The sequence below is a fragment of the Typopeltis vanoorti genome, chromosome 17 (genome assembly GCF_054136105.1).
Source record: "Typopeltis vanoorti isolate ZY-2024b chromosome 17, IOZ_Tvanoo_1.0, whole genome shotgun sequence".
NCBI lineage: Eukaryota > Metazoa > Arthropoda > Arachnida > Uropygi > Thelyphonidae > Typopeltis > Typopeltis vanoorti.
Window position 1 is genome coordinate 30,987,937 of NC_143565.1, and position 19,912 is coordinate 31,007,848.

The 19,912-nt window shown below is 35.2% G+C and overlaps 1 protein-coding gene across 4 annotated transcripts in view; it reads left to right on the forward strand.

The window, feature by feature from the left end:
- Positions 1-19,912, forward strand: part of l(2)gl (LLGL domain-containing protein l(2)gl) — a 437,582-nt gene that overhangs the window by 249,196 nt on the left and 168,474 nt on the right. For all 4 annotated transcript variants that reach the window (XM_090407678.1, XM_090407677.1, XM_090407680.1 and 1 more), the window contains exon 15: positions 18,463-18,551. In XM_090407678.1, the coding sequence (XP_090263804.1) occupies positions 18,463-18,551 (89 nt within the window). The remainder of the gene's footprint in view (positions 1-18,462; positions 18,552-19,912) is intronic.

Consider the following 19,912-nt stretch of genomic DNA (forward strand, 5'->3'; position numbering starts at 1 on the left):
GCCATTGATGCCTTCTGTTCCCTCCACTATACAATATGTATAAGAAAACACAAGGTAAAAGTAATATTTATTAAATATACTGCCATATATTTCAGTCTGACATTAACAGACCACCATCAGTGGCTTAAAATTTTTTTTTATTTGGTCTTGAGTCAGTGACTTTCCAGATTCTAAAAGAAATAGAATTAAAAGTCATTGCACCAATTGGAATGAACTCTTGTGTAATTACTTAATGCTTGGTGTAAAAATCTCTTTACAGGAGGGGAAAAAAAATGAATAAAACAAAATAAAAACAAAGCCGCTGATGATGGTCTGTTAATTTCAGACTGAAATATATGGCAGTATATTTAATAAATAATACTTTTACCTTGTGTTTCATCTAATTGTATAGAACTATGGCACAAGTTTCTCTAAAAACAAAAATTCACTCTACTAATCTTCCTGAGAATTTTCATATGTATCTGTGGTCTCCAGCCTTTGATTTTCTAACCTAGCTCTCAAATCCCTAAGTTAAAATTGGTTTGAACATTGTCTTGTATACAGCTAATTTAAATTGACTAATTTCTTTCTTATTCCATATCAATTTATTCAGTTGACTCCCTACCATACCTTTCTTTATCTTCCAAAATTCTGTTAAGCAGAGTTAAAATAGAAATATACAAGACAGTCATTGTTATATGTGGAGAAAAAACCTGGAGCATAACAGACCATGATGCAGAAGTGTTGCGGATCTTAGAAAAAAATCTTCAGAAAAATCTATGGATCTGTACGAGAATACAACAGATGAATGGAGAAGACATAATCAAAAACTATATGAACTCTATAGATCCCCACTTCTAGCTGATGAAATTAGAATGTATAGACTGAGATAGCTTGAACATGGGGAAAGAATGGGTGAGGAGAGAATAACTAAACAAGCATTCAAGATGAAGCCTGATGGAAAGCAAACTATAGGTATCTCACAGATGCATTTAGAGAATAACCAAAAAAAAAAAAAAAAAAAGACTTAGCTGAGATGAGAATTCAGAACTTGAATGGAAAAGCTCCAGACAGAAAGGTATGGAAGAAGAAGTTGATACATGCAGCAAAGAACCTTAGCCATTCCAGTTCTGAATTCCCATCTCAGCTAAGACTTTTTGTTTTTGTTCAGCTAGGTTTACACAGTATTTCACTTTTCTACATCCCCCCCCCCCCCCCCCCCTGTATTCTCTAAGAGCACAAGCTGACTTACTTGCCAGGAACTTTCAGTATGCTTTCTTCTTTTTCTTGACTGCCTCTTTAACTTTCTGAGTCCATCATGGAGTTCTGATTTTTTCTATCCTTATAGACAACCTTACCACATATCTCTCTGGCTGAATGTTTCCTTCAGGGTTTGCCACTGAATCTCCAAGGTTCTGTTCTTGTTTTTAAACTATTTTATTTTTTCATGTATTTAGTGTTGAATTCTATCTTCTACTTCTTTTCTCAGATTGTTATTGCATGAATATAGGTGGGAAGTCTTGGTCTGTTCATCACATTTCTTAAAATACTACATGGAGGTCTCTTCCCAGTTATACTGCTTTCACTCTTAAGCCCCCCCCCCCCTCTTATAATCTTGCTGAGAAAATGGAGATATTCACCTGTTTGCTGTTGATGTAATATTGAAGAGAACAATGCCAGGAAGCTCTGATGAGATGTTGTTACCATAGGATTTGAATAGATAGGTGCCCTTGATAGATTAATGTCAGCTTCATTGTTTCTAAATGTAAGTAAAGTCATGCACTTTAGCCACAGAAGAAGGAACAAGGTATGTTGTATTTGATGAACTTTGCTGTAATGGGTAAGAGATCTGCGAGTGTTTGTAAACAGGCAAAGTTCATGGTAAGGGACATCTTGCAGAAGACAGTTATTGTTGCCATAATGGAAATGACATGACAAGTAGGGCTAAAGAGGTGATAGTTCCATTAAGGCTATCGGGCTGCATCAGGATTTTTATGCATGTATTTGGTCACCTACATATCTTTGAAATGATGAGAAAACATTAGAGATAAGTGAGTCTGATGACTGGCATGTGGAATAAGAGGATAGATTAAAATGCTTCATTGCAAAGAATTGGACCATAAGCAGATGTAATTAATGCAGTAATAATGTATGACTTCTGGAGTGATTTTTAATAGTATTTTTCCTTGCATATCTAAGGTATCACCAGTATAAAAATTAAATTAAACAAGCACATGCAATAAAATGATCTAAAGAAAATGGCTTTTATGTATGATTCTTAGTCTTCTTCCTAAGGATCTGATATTTTGTGAAGATGACATGTTCAACAAGTCAGGGTTGAATAGGCTCATGGAATCTAATGTAGGTGAATTGTTCATCTTAGCAAACAGCCACAGATCTTCCAGTTTGGTCAAAACATGCTAGCCCACAAATGCAGGGTATCTAATAAAATGTTGGATTATGCTAGGGGTGGAAGCTTATCCTTTGCCTTGAAAGGAAGAAAGTTTATTAACTTAATGAAGATTCATATTGAGTCTAACAGATCTGATTAGTTTCACACTCCTCTCAGAAATACTCTCAACATAAGGGATGACAATACATTTAACTTCTTGGGAGGCAGATAACCTAAACTTCAAGACCATTTAATGATTTTATTAACAGAGGACTCAGTGAAGCTGCTTGAAAATCATGTGGTCTTAACATTTATTTCTAGCATCAGCAGTGCTTCAGTAAAGCTTAAAAGGTGGGCCCAGTGAAGAGATATAGTTGATGTGAATGAGCGAAGACAGTCTGGTGTGGGTTTTCTTCTGAAAGACAGGGGGGAAAAAGGGGGAAAAAATGAAGGCCACCTGGCTGGCAAAGAATAAGGAAGTTTAAAAAAAAAAAAAAAAGAAATTGCTATGATCTTTTCCACAACATTGGCTTTGTAATGAATTCTTGTCTCTCAGAAAGAGAAACCCTGCCATACACAATATGGATGATGTAAAAATATCATCCACATATCTGAACCATAATCTAGGATAATGTTCCTTAAAGTAGTTTGTGAGGGTAGGAGAAAAAGCACTACCCAAGTACTTTCAACTTGCTGCTAAAACTTGTTCTGACAAGTGAAGTAGTCAGAATGGATGGCAGAATCAAAGACACAAAGAATATCTGCTGGAAAGTGTTGGTTCAAATACTTTATCTAGAGGAAACATTTATGGAGAGGGACACAGGCTGATTAAGAGATCACTAGGGCCAAGACTGAGGATATCCTAGATGTTAGGACTAATTACTTTGACTGTTAAATGAAATAAAATGACCAGTGGTAGAACAGTAGTAGAAAATTTTCAAGAGGAATGTAAAGAAGACTATATATCAATACACGAGGTAGAAAAAGCCATCAAAAATACGTGTGGTAAGGCAGCTGGAATAGATGCTATTTGACCAAAAATGTGCAAATATGGAAGTAATAAAAGTTTGGTATTGTCTACACAGCATAATTCAGAGGGTCTGGTTAGAAGGTCAAATTCCAGATGATTGGAGTAGAGCTCATAATTCCCAACTATAAAAAGGGAAAAAGCTGAATCTGATAATTAGAGGAATTTCTCTTCTAAGTATTTCAGGTAAGATTTATGCAAGCATACTTGTAAAGAGACTGAGGAAAATTGTGGAAGAGAAACTGGGAAAAGAAGCTGGGTTCTGGCTGAATAGGTATTGTTGAGATCAGATTTTTGCTTTATGACAAATACTTGAGAAATTATGAGAATATGACTTCAGTTTTGTAGATCTGGAAAAGGCATATGACAAGGTGCCCAGGGAAAAGGTTTTCAAAACACTATACCTATATGGGATATACCTACAATTATGGATCTGAGAGTTGGGATAGAAATAAAGCATTTGATCAAATATTAGAGACTACAAATATGAGAGTTCTTAGAAAAATTAGGGGCTTGAAAACAGGTGGCATCAGTGGCTGAATCATATTAAAAATGAAGAGATTAGGAAGGATCTTGCCATTGTTTGCATTCAGGAATGTGTAAGCATTCTAATCTAAGATAGTATGGTCTCTTACCGCCTTAGCAAAAGGTTCGCAAAACATTTATTTGATGCCAAAATGGCAGGAAAAGACCCAGAGGAAGACCAAGGTCTAGATGGATTGATTCAGTCAGAAATGCCTTAGAAGAAATGAGATACAACAGTATTACAGTGCGCTGACAAGTAATAGATTACCGTATTTGCCAGCGTATAAGACGCATCCCCTTTTTTGAACACATTTTTTAGGAAAAAAACTTTGTCACTGAATATTATAATGAATTTACAGTATTTCAATTATAAAGTAATAAGTAGGTCTACCTTCAACAAATACTTAATCCAACTAGGAAACAGAACCCCCCCCCCCCCTTTTAATCTTCTTCGTCAAAACCCAGAAATTCATCTCCACAGCTAAATGAAAATTTAGCTCTGTACAAATTGTACATACAACAATACAACCTCATACAACAAATTGTCCTCTGTACCGTCCAGTGCATTACTAATGCCACACTTTTTAAATGATTTAATTACTGTCTCAATTTTCACAGCATCCCATGAAGTTTTGACCCATTAACAAACTTGCAAAATGCTAGGCCTCTTCCTTCTTCCTGATGGTATAACCTCAAAATCTGAAGACTGCATCTAGCTGTTCCACTTCTTCATAAATCTCTTAAATGGTTTATTGATACAGACATCTAAAGGTTGAAGCTAACTAGGTAGACCTCCTGGAATTACAGATAACTGAGTTTTCAATTCCTTGAGTTTATTTTTAACATCTTCTGTTCTGTGAGAACGAAACTGATCCCATACTAGCAGGGCAGGCTTCTTCAGTCCTATAGGGTGCCTAGACCAAATTTTATCTATCCATAACTTCATTCCTCCTCCATCCATCCATCCAGCCTTTTGGATGAACATGTACAAACACTCCTTTAAGCAGTTTTTCTTTGGCTAGCGTCTTCCTTTTAAAAATCAGTAGTGGCAGCAATTTTGTCCCATCAGCACAGCTGGCTAAAACAACCGTGTATTAAGTTTTTTTGTGTCCCGAAGTTTTGACAGTAACACTTTTTTGTGCCCTTGGAATCTATAGTTTTGTTTGAGAGCATATCAAAAGTCAGCGGAACCTGTCCATGTTTCCTATTTGCACAAGTTCAAAATTTTCTTGTTTCCTTGCTTTAATGACGAATCGATGAAATTCAGTCATTTTTTTTTTCATATTCAGCTGGCATCTTTTGTGATTTTTTTGTTTTAGTCCGCATACATAGCTGGTTTCTCTTCATGAATCTTGAACACCCTGATGTTGATCCAGTAAAGTTGGCGATCCCTCTGTTAGTGGCTATCGCTTTTGCTTGATGAATAATCATTTCTGTAGACACTGAAAGTCTCGCTTTTCTGCGGTCTAAAATCAAAGTATTCAGTTCTGCCTGAAGTTCTGGCCATTTTGCAGTTCGACTTCATAGGTTATGTTTACTGTGAGTTGCTTTTTTTCAGATCCTCTTCCTGATTCCGCCAAGTTCTTATCATTTTCTCAGTTGGGGGTGGCCCAAAATGCCTCTCTGCAGCCCTGTTTCCATGTTCTTTAGCATACGCAATCGCACGTAGCTTGTATGCAATATTGTAGCACTGCCGACATTTTTCAGCCATAATTTGCCAAGAAATTTAGAGAAAATTTAATGGCAGAAATTTATCACCGTTCAAAACAACCGTGACAACATTTGCATCAACTGAATTCTACGTAACTGGAATGTTCTACCACACCGCAGGAAAACAAGAAAGAAATCGCGTAACTCGGAAGATAGAAAATTTCCTGAAATGAAATTAATAAAAAACTGAGTATCGGCATATAAGACGCACCCTGTTTTTCAGACCTATTTTCAAAGAAAAAAAGTGTGTCTTATATGCTGGCAAATACGGTAATTTGTTGGAAAATTGTTGATAGGAGATTATTAATAATGTAAACTTAAAAAGTAAGTGCTTCCATAGTGCAATTGGAAGAACGACGGTACGTTGCGCCTTTCAATTAGAAAAATCCTAAGTTCAATTCGCATCATGACGAGAGGAATCCTTATATGGACTTTTTCAATTGAAGGTGAGTTAGCCGATCTCCTACGGAGGTACCAGGGTTTTTCATCCTGCATACAGACAAATTGGCTCTTCAGAACATGTGCAATTTACAGACAAAAAATACTAGCTGTGATTGTGGGCAGTAGATGGCGTTGATGTAGGTGATTGGTAGTAGAGGTTCTGTGTAGTAGTGGAGACAGAGGGTTGTACAGTGGGTGTCCTCCTGCAATGAGTCTTCGGACTCCTTGGAGGTGTCACAAATAATGAATAATAAACTTGATCTTGTAGTGCTGTCATAATGGTGGCTGAACACTGCTTGAGGGGTGTTCAGCCACTATTATGTGAGAAAATATGAGTATGAGAAACTTGTGATACATATGAGAAAATTGACAATGGTGATAATTCCATGAGTCTGATCAATCTGAACCGGCTGAAAATTTGCCATCTCCACTAAACATTTGATCCTTTCCTTTGGAAGAAGGCTAAGGTCATGCACAAAAGGTGCTTTCTTTTAAACAGTTATACAAAGAAAGCTGTGAAACCATATTTCATGCCCCCCCCCCCCCCCCCCCAATCTGAAGTTTAGTCCATTCAGGGACTAAAGTATTTATAAGAAATTGTTCTTTATACATTTCACCCCTAGGCAGATTGTGTGTGTCATTTGTTTAAAAAATTTTGTTGGGCTAAAAAGTTCTTGAAACTGTGCCTATCTCTCATTGCATATGATTCACATGTTATTCTTATTGTTGAGTTTCAATTTGCTATTTATGTTCAATTTATTTTGTACTGATTATGCTCTTGTGAGTTGGACAAAAGTTCTTTCACATAAATCTTCCATTGTTGTTATTATTGTGTTAATTGGGAATGTACTATGCAGAGAATGGCAGAAAGCAGAGAAGAGATGATATGGTTGACAGTCCCAGCTTTTAGTATTATTGAATAGTGAACAACCCAATTATATTACAATTATGGAATTGCCAAATATTTTGAAGTAACTTTTTTTTTAAAGATTATTTTATACATTTCAACCTTTATGGTCCATCTTCAGTAGTGTGTTACTGTTAACTATATTATGACTGTTGCTAATTAACCTGCCTAGCTTGATTTGTTTTGATAGGGAAGGAAAGTTTACTAAATTAGAAATTAACTACATCAGCTCAATTTAGAAATTATCTTATTAAAAATTCTTGTAATTAGTCCTGCTACTTTTAATTATATTTGCCTAGAGTTCTGCATGGAATGGAAATGATAATTTGTACAGCATTACTGTGTGAGGGAATGCTTAGGCTGGCTTGTTCACATTTCATTGCATAGTTTTGTAGTTGTGAACCTGTTAAAATTCAAGTAACCAGCAGCTGTGTGATCTTTAATATTATAGTTTGTAGAGTTGTGTTGGATTAGCATGTGATGAGTGTTACTTCAATTTGATTGTACTTTACACAAGAGCCGAGAGCGTGCTTTGCTGTCAGGGCCAAATGTATAGTGACCAAATCTTTGTCTCGCATGCTTCTTTAAATTTTCTTTGAAATCATCTTCTAGTTTGATTATAAGAATTCTGTGCCTTTCCAATCTGTATTATAAAATATGTCCACAGCATGGAGAGGCCTGTTTTTTCTCAGGGGTGCATTTAGATGGCTTTTGTATTTTTCTTTTCTAATATCCACTGTGTTCAGTTTCACCTATAATAGAGAAGATTGCAATATACAGGTATCCCTTAATTAATGCGGTTAGTTAATCCCTCGATGTTACTGCGTATATCAAAATCACGTTAATCAAATCTAATAATCAATGGTATAGTTTGCCCACTGATTAGAGATCCTTTGACACTTCTGCGCATGTCAGAAAAAGGAGAATCTATTCCGATAATAGGGTAATCAGTCCGTGTTGTGGGATGAGTTGTTTATTATTACAGGTCGGAAAATTAACTTCTCTTTTATGATTATTGTAGTTAACTAGTTGCTCGTATAACAGTTGGAAAATTTTACCTATAAAGCACGAGATATCGCGTGTTGGCGATATCACGTGCTTCATTTCTTTCTCCCCTTCAGCATGAGTCGACTATTCTTGGCAAGACGCCAACCAGAGACCTACAAACGTTGGGCGAACTATAAAAATTGCAATTCGTCCATAATCGATTACTGTATTAATAATTCGTTTTATATGGTACTCTTTTAGGAAACATAAAAAATTAATGCAAAGTAAATGTTTAATAAGTACTTGTACCTTCATTAGTTACTGCAATTTGTTTATCAAAAGAAATTATCAAGAGTCGTTTGAAGAGTTTTATTTTTTTTTTCTTATCGGCATAAATTCTACGATAACAAGCAAAATGACTCTTCAGACCTCGGAAAACAAGCAATAAAACATAAAGAAAAAACACTGCAAATATAATACATAATGGGACAAATTAAGTGGATATTGAATCCAACATTATTTCATAGCCAAATATAGAAACTACAAGAGTTTCGTGCCGAATATATAGAAACTGTAAACGTTTCAGCGGATGCAAGCATAAGCAACTTAATGGGCAACTCGTAGTAAAGGTGGAGATCACTTTCCTTATCACTCCAGATCACTTTTCTCAGTATTTTCCATAATGTAAAACACATCTCCCAGAGGACAGGTATGATAAATATTGAATCCAACATTATTTCATAGCCGAATATATAGAAACTACAAGAGTTTCGTGCCGAATATATAGAAACTAAAAGCTTTGGCAGGTGCAAGCATAAGCAACCTTATGGGCAACTCTTAGTAAAGGTGGAGTAAGCTCCAGATCACTTTCCTTAGTATTCTCCATAATTTAAAGCACATCTTCTAGAGGAGATGTATGATAAATAGGCCTTTGGCTCTCTATTTCAGTAATACATGGTTTATTTATTTTCAGTTACAATCTAGAAAATTATTGAACAAAGAATTTAAAAAAAAAAAAAAAAAAAAAAAACAACTAATCCATACTATACTGATATTGGAACTAGCTTTTCATGGGCCCTGTGCAAGATTTTATTTTTGGCCTTCTTTTTTTTTGGAAGGTGGAAGGGGAGTATACAATAGAAATAGATTGGTTACTTCTTAAATTCCCTTGGGAAAGAAGGAGTAGCCATAGTATTCAACACAAAATACGAGGCTAATCTTCTTGAATGGCAGTCAGTCTCAAGTAGAGTAATGTGGGTAAATATGAGACCGGGGAACTGGACAATGAAACTTATTTGTGCCTATGGTCCCACAGAAGGTTCTACTAAGGTAGAAGTGGAGAAATTTTTCGAGGCTTTAGAAAAAGCAACTGACACAATGAAAAAGGAAAAGTTGGTCCTTGTTGGGGATCTACATAGCAGAGTAGGAAATGATTGCGAGACATACAAAAATATTTTGGGAAAATTTGGAGAAAAGAGCAAAGCCAATAATAATGGCAAATATCTAATGGATTTCTGCTCAGGACATAGATTGGTTATTACTAACACCATGTTCCAACATAAAAATGTGCACAAATTCACATGGAAAGAAGAGGCAAGGAATAAGAAAAGTCTCATTGACTATCTTATTGTTGATAGTGATGTTTTCTCCCTGGTGCAGGACACCAGAGTGTACAGAGGATTTGAAATTGGAAGTGATCACTATTTAGTCTTGAGCAGAATAAAATTGAATTTCATATTGAAAAGAATAACATGTAAGAAAGTTTTAAAGCGAATAAAAGTTGAGCAGCTCTCAGGTGTGAACTATAGACTAAAATACACAAACATTATTGAAGAAAAAATGAAAGAGTTTGAGAACAGGAATCAAACATTGGAGATTCGGTGGCAAACTCTGAAGAAAACATTGGTTGATTCTGCCAGAGAGGCATGTGGTGAGGTTGTGTGCAAGGATAAAAAAATCAGAACTCCCTGGTGGACACAGGAAGTTAAAGAGGCAGTGAAGGAAAAGAAGAAAGCATATCAAAAGTTCCTGGCAAATAAGTCAGCTTTTACTCTTACAGAATACAGAGACAAATGTAAGAAAGCTAAACAGTGTGTAAAACTAGCTAAACAAAAGTCATGGGAGGACTTTGGCAAGAATATAGAAAATAAATATCAAGAAGGTGGCAAAATATTCTGGAGGTTGTTGAAGAAGCTTAGGAATGGAGGAAAGAGTGCTGTAAAAGGAATTAGAGATGATAAAGGTGAAATGAAAACAGGAGAAAAAGATATCCTTGAAGTATGGAGTAATTACTTTGAAAAACTGCTAAATGAAACAAGCAGTGATGACAGCACAGTGATAAAAAACACTGACCAGGCATGCAGTCAGGAATACATATCCATACTTGAAGTAGAAAAAGCCATCAAAGGCTTGAAATGTGGAAAGGCAGCAGGAGTAGATGATATTCGACCAGAAATGCTGAAGTATGGTGGTATAAGAGTCTTACAGTGGCTGCACTGCATAGTTCAGAAAGCCTGGACAGAGGGACGAATTCCCGATGATTGGAGTAGAGCTCTCATAGTACCCATATATAAAAAGGGAAATAAAACTGAATGTGAGAATTACAGAGGTATTTCCCTACTGAGTGTTCCTGGCAAGATCTATGCAAGTATACTTGAGAAACGGTTGAGAAGAATTGTGGAAGAAAAGCTTGGTGAAGAACAAGCTGGATTCAGGCCAAATAGAGGCTGTCAGGATCAGATCTTCACTTTACGACAAATAGTCGAGAAAGCATGGGAATATAACAAAGATCTGTATTTAAGTTTTGTCGATTTGGAAAAGGCATATGACAAGGTGCCAAGAGAGAAGCTATTCAATACGCTGCAGTTATATGGTGTCAATGGGGCATTATATCAAGCAATACTTAGTCTTTATTTGAGTTGTGAGTCAGCAGTTAGAATTGAAGGAAGTACAGGAAGATGGTTTAATGTTAAATCTGGTGTGAGACAAGGATGTACATTATCCCCTCTGTTATTCATTATCTATATGGATCACATTATGAAGGAATGTGGTATTAAATCTGATATCACAATTGGAGATGTTAATGTCAGCTCTTTGCTTTATGCAGATGATGTTATACTTCTAAATAAATCCGCTACAAGTCTGCAAGATTCTCTGACTAAATTGAATAGCTGTTGTAATAGATATGGTATGAAGGTCAGCAATAAAAAGACAAAGACAATGAAAATAGGCAGAATCATTGAAAATGTCAACTGTGTTGTGAATGGAGAACCTGTGGAACAAGTAAAACATTTCAGCTACTTAGGCACAATTTTTACTGAAGATGGTAAACTAAATATAGAAATAGACAACAGAATCAGCAAAGCTGGTATCGTGGGAAGTCAATTGAATAAATTCATATGGAATAAGAAAGAAATTAGTCGGAACACTAAATTAGCTGTATACAAGACTGTGTTCAAACCAATTTTAACTTATGGATCTGAGTGCTGGGTCAGAAGTAAAACACTTGACCAAAGACTAGAGACCGCAGATATGAGAGTTCTGAGAAAGATTAGAGGCGTGAACAGATGGCATCAATGGCAATATCATATTAAAAATGAGGATATTAGGAAAGAACTTGACATTGTCAGCATCCAGGAATGCGTTAGCAGAGCTAATCTCAGATGGTATGGTCACTTAAATAGAATGGGAGAGGAAAGATTAGCAAAACAAGTGTTCTCTGCCAGGTTGGCAGGAAAACGACCCAGAGGAAGACCAAGATATAGGTGGATTGATACGGTACAAAGTGCCTTAGACGATAGAAATATAAGATCTGATAATGTTGGAGTCTTGACAAGTAACAGACTGATTTGGAGGAAAATTGTAGATAGGAAGTTAGTAATGATGTAATTTTTTCATGTAGTACTGTCATATCCTGTACACCCCTTGAGGGTACATGGCAGGAATTTGATGATGATGATGACTTCTTAAATTTAACCAGAAACATTACAGAATCTGTCCCCATGGCAAAAAATTTAAATTTAAAATTTGAAAACGAAAATATAATACTAATTTATTTATTTATTTATTTTCTTTTTTTGATATCCCATTTCAGGCCCCCTCTTCATTCTGGGTCCTGTACCTGTGCACCCATTGCACCTGGCTAGTTACGGCACTGTATATGAGATAGTATAACTTTGCTGAAATTGTTGTTTTAATGTGTTATTTTTATCAGTTGATTGTTATTATATTCATTTTTCAAAATGAATATAAATTTTTTTTTAGCTTTCTTTGTGAATCTTTATTATTTCTACTTTCTGTGTTGGCTGGTGAATGGCATCTGTGTGTATTGGCTGGTATGTGTGGAGTTGTGATAATTGCTAAATGATGGATAGCACAGTGAAAGGTTAGTTATGAGTTTATATAAGAATGGTAAGAAGTTTTGTTTTTCTACTTCTGTTGCAAATTACACATTTGTGTTGTTTGTTTAAGTGGCTTAGGAATGCTTTATGGCTGCAGAGCCACCTTCAACCTGTCCTCATGGGAAGCATTCCACAGATCTATAATCAGCATGGTCACTTATCTGTGAATCCTTCCCATCACCTCTTTACAAAGAAACTCAGGTGACCACATCTGTATAAATTAATCAAGATATGATCAAATCATAGCCTTATAAAGAAGGGTTAATAACATTTCTTCTTGTCTTTACTTGTTAGTGTATTTTTAAACACCCAACTAATTATTTGAGCTATTTTGCCAACTCTTGCAATACACTCTGAATTTCAACTTTGTTTACCTTTGTCCTCCAAGTCCCTAGCCTGATCAGTTTCTTTCAGTGCAGACCCATCAGTGTGATACAGTTTGTGATCTTTACGTCCTTTACGACCTTACATACTGCAACATTAAATTGGCAACCATTATCTTTTACCCTCAGTGGATCGACATCACTTTATCAACTATTGTCCCACCCCCTTTCCTCCTCCCAGTTTTACATCCTCAACAAACTGAATATCTCCCCTTAAATCATTCCATTCCCTATATCAGTGTTTCCTCAAGTCTGGTATTCCTTTAGGGGTGTGTAAAAGGGATACAGAGCACTTTTTTAAAATTTTGATTACCATTTTTGTTTTATTCTTATATTTTTGTCACCATATTGTCTTAGATAAGTGCAGTTTATTCTGTAATTGTTTTTCACTAACTAAAAAAAAAAAAAAATGTAATGGAAGTTTTTTAAAGCTTCTTGGCATGTATTTGTATCGAAAGGCTTAAATATTGTTGATTATTCATAATAGTGCTTCACAGTGTAAACAATACCAAGGAGGACAAAATCGTTTATTGAACTAATAATTCGCTGGTTTTTGATCTCACATCTTCAGAGCACAAATTATAACTTTGACAAGCACACAGGCATTTCACTGAATCTTAAGAAAAACAATTCAGTTTGCAACTGACACAGAACTAATGCCCTAACATGGTGTCCTCCTCTATGGGTACCATGTTAGGGTATCCATTTGTGCTCTGAAGATTCTGAGTAGAAAATCAAATAAGTTCTATTATTTTAATGGCTAATATAGCCTACTTTCGTATAGGAGTGCCCCTTTTTTACTATGTCATTGGCGCTTTACCCAAAAAACTAGGACATTACTGAAGTGTTATGAAACTAATATATGAAGAATAAAAATAAAAAAAATAACATAGGAGAAATTTTGGGCATACCTTTTTTGTCTCCTTATTCCAGAGATGTAGATGTGCCTTCATATGCTGTTAAAGGAAGTGGGGGAGGGGAGAGTAAAGCAATGTGGGGAAAATTATTTGAAAGTTATTATTTTTCAAATAATTTTCCCCACATTGCTGCCACTTCCTTTAACAGCATATAAAGGCACATCGCCAGAATAAGGAGACAGAAAATAACATCCAAAAAAGATATGTCCAAAATTTTGCTATATTATTATTATTTTTTTATTCTTCATATATTAGTTTTATAACACTTCAGTAATGCCTTAGTTTTTTGGGTAAAGAGCCAATGACATAGTAAAAAAAAGAGCATTCCTAAATGGAAGTAGGCATAATATTAGCCATTAAAATAATAGTTTATTTTTAGAGGGGTAACATGGGAATTTTCCCAGAAATAATATCTATTAATAAGTTCAATAAATTAATTGCTTTTTATCTCTCCTGGTGGTGTTTATACCATGATGTGTATTATTATGAATAAACAACAACACCTAAGCCTTTTGATACATATACAAATTCTGCATGGAGGAAAAGTTGTATTTAAGTTTTAATAATAAAAAAAAAATTGCATTGTAATTTATTACAATGCAAATGTTAAAAAAACAAATACCTTTTATAATTATTCATGTTTGAATGAAATATTATGACTTTTCCTAAATTACCTTTTACCTGAGAGGCAGGGTATGCTGTTACTGAAATTTTAAAAGGTGTGCTCGGGTGCATGTACTGAAAGTTTTGAAACCACTGCCTATATAATTATTGTACAAATTAAAGGGTAGTGACCGAAGTACAGAGCCTTGAGACACTCCACTAGTCACCCTTATTCTCCTAGACTTCCTCTCCAACATATACTACTTGGATGCTGTCTGTTAGCTACCTGTATCCATGCCGCCAGCTTTTTATATCCACTCTCATTTCTCCAACTTGTGTAATAGTTTTCCATGCAGCATTCTCTCAAATGTCTTTTCAAAGTACAGCAGTATCATGGTATAACTATTTCCCTTAACTAATTCAGTTGTCACTATTATAAAATGAGTGAATTACTAATGTAGCAGCTGCCTTTTGCAAATCTGTGTTATCTCCTCTATAGAGTATTGTATTCCTATCCACCTATTCCTAGATTTTTACCTTTAACTACCAGCTTTAACCACCATTCTTGATATATATATTGAGCATGTGTAATTTGCTATATCCGTCTTGAAGCCATTTTTATGGCTTCAAGACGGATGGAACTATCTTATTCTCTTTTCACCCTTTGGAAACTTGCCAGAGACTTAGATTAAACAACTTCATAAGAGGCACTGCGTTTGTCTTGCATATTCTTGTAGCACATGGACTGACATGCCATCCAGTCCATTTGCTGTATTCATACTAATATTTTCAATATGCTGAGCAGCTCGAGATCCTCTGTCACACCAGCAACTGCAAAATCTCTATCTGGATGATACACCCTTGCAAAGTGATCACTTGGAAACCCAACTACTTCCTTTGCTCCTGTCACCTTCCTACCTTCACAGCATTCTCTTGCTAAGTTTTACAAATTAAGTTAGCCACTAAGGGTAAGGCTATTATTTTCTCTCATAATTCCTTTAGCCTTTCTTAAAATAATAGTCACCCTTCTTGCCTGCACTTTATACTGCCAATAAGTGTGCTGATCATCTTTTCTTTATATTCCTTCCACAATTTTTTTTTTTTTTTTTTTTGCAGCTCCTGGCTTTATATCATTACTTATTCATTACTCTTGACCGTGGGCATGCAGTCTGATACTGCTTCTCTCAAATAATTCCCGTCAACTTCCAGTGCACTACTGACATTCTTTTCTTGTAGCTGCTTAAGCCATGGCCACTGCTTTAACCTATCTTCTAAGTCTGTCATAATTACGAACTTTGTAATTCAGCATAAACCCTTTCTTGATGATAATAAAAATGAAATACCATTAACTTATATCAAAACTGTTTTCTTTATGCGTAGAATGTCATTCAACATATTATGAAGATGTTTAGCATGTGTCAATTAAAAGATGAAACAGTAGTATGACATCCTAAATGGCAAATTGGCAATGCAAATACAGTTGTAGAGCAGTACAGCTATTTATTACTAAAGTCCTAGGAAGTTTTTTTTTTAAATATTCTAAGTAATACTACTTCTCATAATACGGATCCTTGGAATCTGCTCAGATATCCAATAGACATGCATTCAATAGCTATATAGTTGGTCAGTAGACTACATATTCTAGTTCTGAGGAGGGGAAAAAAAAAATTTGAGTGAACTGATAGCATTAGTGGTGTAGAATATTAGGAAGGAACTTGACATTGCATTTAAGAATATACAAACAGAGCTAATCTAAGATGGTATGGTCACTGGAACAGAATAGGAGAGGATAAGGTTAGCAGATATTTGATTCCAGAATGGCAGGAAAAAGACCCAGAAAAGTCCAAGATCTAAGTTAATTCATGCTATTAGCTGTGCCTTAGAAAGCAAGTAAAATCTGATAATATTAGAATCCTTGATGGACAAGATTTTGGAAGAAAATTGTCGGTGGGAAACCAATATTAGTGTATCTTCATATATATATATATATATATATATATATATATATCCCTTCAGAGTACATAACCGAAATTTGAGGATGTTGATACAATGTGATGATGCAGCCAGAAACAGAATTTCTGTAGATGAACATGTGTAAGTCTAGAAGCGAACATGGATTGCTGATAGAAATGTTTGGGACAGTTTTTTTGGATGGCCCATATCCTTAGCAGGGGTGTTGAATTGTTTTTGTTTGTTTGATGTATGAAGGTGCAAGTGCTTAAAGATTGAAACTTGACAGAGCAACAATGTATTAAGGTCATATGTTCTACTTTATCATGTGATCTCCATAGCCAAGGCTTGGTCTTGAAAGCTTGATTTTTCACATTGGTTAAACTTGGATATATGCATCCTACCCCCTTCCCCTTCCTGTAGAATGGCAGAATTTAAAATTTTGTGAAAAAGGAATAATATCCTGTACAACAAGTAGACACTTGGAAGGGATGTAGTGCATTTTATATTTATTAGTAAAGAAAGAATGCAATTTATAAATTTGGAGAGAAGAAGATAGAGTAAATGAATTTCTTTAAACTCTGAGTGATCTCAGATTATTTTAACATAAGGAATATTTTTTTCAGATAAGACTTGTCTGGAAATAAAGTTATTAATAGTTTGTTGATTGGAGAAATGCTATAGAAATGAAGATGGATCTGCATTGTTGCAGCCATATTCCTTGAACAAGTTATGGAGATACACTGCAGTCACTTGGTGAGCTAGCATTTTGATCATATTAAAGTATATTGTTAACAGGATGGTAGGTGTTCTTTTGAAGATATGTAAAGGCACTTTTTTGTAAACAGCGAATCTTTTGAATATTTTTTTAACTGTGGAGCATCATGAAATCTGTTTATTAAAGAATAGTAATAATTATTGAATTCATTTTCATCTACGAGGGTGGTCTAAAAAGGTTCTCGACCTAACAATGAAAAAACGAATTTGTAATTTCGAATTATTTTTATTTTTTAACATAATCTCCCTTAAGACTAACATGTTTATTCCAGCGATGTTCTAGCACCATTATCCCATCCCTGGAGTGGTTCTTAGTAAGATCTGCAAAATACCCCTCTACAGCTGCAATCACCTCTTGATTCGAAGAAAAACGCTGACCAGCGAGGAAGAGTTTTAGTTTTTTAGAAAGAGATAGAAATCAGAGGGAGCCAGATCTGGGGAATAGGGTGGATGTTCTGACAATTCATAGTGCAAATCCCTTAATTTTCTAATTGCCAAAAACACCTTTGTGGGCAGGCACATTGTCTTGATTGAAGATGATTTTTTTCTTCTGCAAATCGGGTCTTTTTTCACAAATTTTTTCATCTAGTCTGATTAAAAGATCGGATTAATATTCCCTGGTTATTGTTTTACCTTTTTCAAGATAATTAATAAACAAAATTCCTTTAGCAACTCAAAACACCGATGCCATGATCTTTCCTGCTGATGGAACTGACTTTATCTAATTTAGTGCTGAACAACCGGTGTCTGTCCACTGTTTTGACTGCTGTTTGGATTCTGGTGTGTGTAATGGTGAATCCAAGTTTCATCCATAGTAATAAATCGATGCACAAAATCAGTTTTATTCTTGTTAAAATGCCCCAAGCCCTGTTCAGAGATTTGCATGAGAGTGTGTTTTTGATCTGCTTTGAGCAAATGCGGTCCATCTTACACAAAGCTTTTTCATTTGCAATCCTTCATGCAAAATATACCCTACATGTTCTTTTGAAATACCTATGGTCTCAGCAATTTCATGCACTTTGACTTACCGGTCATCCAATAGCATATTGTGCACTTGATCAATGATTTCTGGTGTTGTTACATTTTTTGGACGTCCTTCACGTGGATTATCTTCAAGGCTGGTACGGCCACATTTAAATTCTGCAGCCCATTTCTTAATTGCCAAAAACGAAAGAGAAGAGTGCCCATAAACTATATTTTTCTTTATATGTGTATTGAATAACCAGATGTGTTAATTGGGGTGGGGTAGCAATAAATGCTTATTGCATTTGTTCTCAACATCGGGCATGTACTGTTCTTAATGTTGCAATATGGTGAAATGGTTGTGAAAGCAGTAATGTATATTGATACTGCTAGGTATGATAAATATTGATATCTGACTTATTAATAATAATAAAATCTCTAGTCTGTTATTTTAATATTTTTTTATGCTACTTTACAAAATATGTAATTTTTTACTTTTAGGGTGGCTGCTGGTACTGCTCATGGATTTGGACTTTTTGATTATATACAGAAAAAACCTGTTATGTCTAAGTGCACTTTGAATCCAAATGGTTAGTAAAATATCTTAGCTCATATTTTCTTTTGTTTATCGTTCATATGATACGATTTTCTTTCATGTAACTGCCCTCAGCATCTCTGCATGGCATCTTATCTATTTTTGACTAAATTTGGAAAATGGTTATTTCTTTGGCAAGAACATAGAAAATCAATATCAAGAAGGTGGCAAGAGATTTCTGAAGGTTGTTGACAAAGCTCAGAGTGCTGTGAGAATTTCAGCACATTTGGACAGAAAATAGAGGGTAGGGCAGTCATGTTTCACAGATACTTCTGCAGCTCATATTATTTAAGCAGATTTGACCAAATTTTGGAATACAGCTTTTCTAACATGGTTTATATCCTCTAAAATTCAACCCATTCACACTAAACTAAAGGTCATCTTGTGCAGACACATCTACATTTTAATTGTTCGACTAATATTAACGTGATTTGGAATATGGCAATTTCTGACACTGCTTAAAGTTCTTTGAAAATTCTTAGTTGGACTAAAAATTAAAGATGCCAAGAAATTATATACTTGGTTAAATTCTTTATCCAAGCATAAGCAAACAGTGTTAATGCTTGAAGTATCTTCATGACTGGGCTGCTTGCTTATAGAAGCTAATGACTTCACATCAATTGCTTTTGCATATCATAATGCAAAGCATGCATCTTTACAGACATGCATAGTGCTATGCATTATTGGTAGAGCCACTACCCAGTCCAGTTTTAACCTTTATTGAGGTATGTTTAAGTGTGGGAATACTTCTCCAAAAACTGAGTGATCTGAGATCACTCTAAATCTCACCGAGTGATCGTAAAGGATCATTACTTAAACTTATTACTACTGACCTGAATCACTTCAGGACAGGAACTCGGTGTTAGTTCCACTCAGTGGTATGCAAAAACCCATTGCTATGTACAGTCTCTACTCCCGAGGAGGTAAGCAAAACCAATGACGAACATTAATAAATGTAATCAGTTGTTTCCAGACCGAGAAGAGATACTAAGGTTGAAGTAATACAGAAGTAATATTTCACATATACGCGTAGTCAAAAGGTGTCACCTTATTATTAAATTACTTTGGATTAGAGATACTTTTTTTTTCACTTGGTTATAGTATAAATTAAAGTTGACAAGGAATTATATTCTTGGTTTAATCCTTGAACCAAGTGTAAGCAAACAGTTTTTTTTTTTGGGGGGGGGATGTCTTCCTCTGCAGATGCCTAAGTTAGCTGTATGAGCCAACTATTTTCAGTCATATTTGGAATATAGTTGTTTGTGTTGCTAAAGATCCTCTGATAGTTTCATTTAGTTACTTGTCAGACCAGAATGAAGAGCAGAATTAAGAAAAGTGTAAAATGTTGCAGATGCA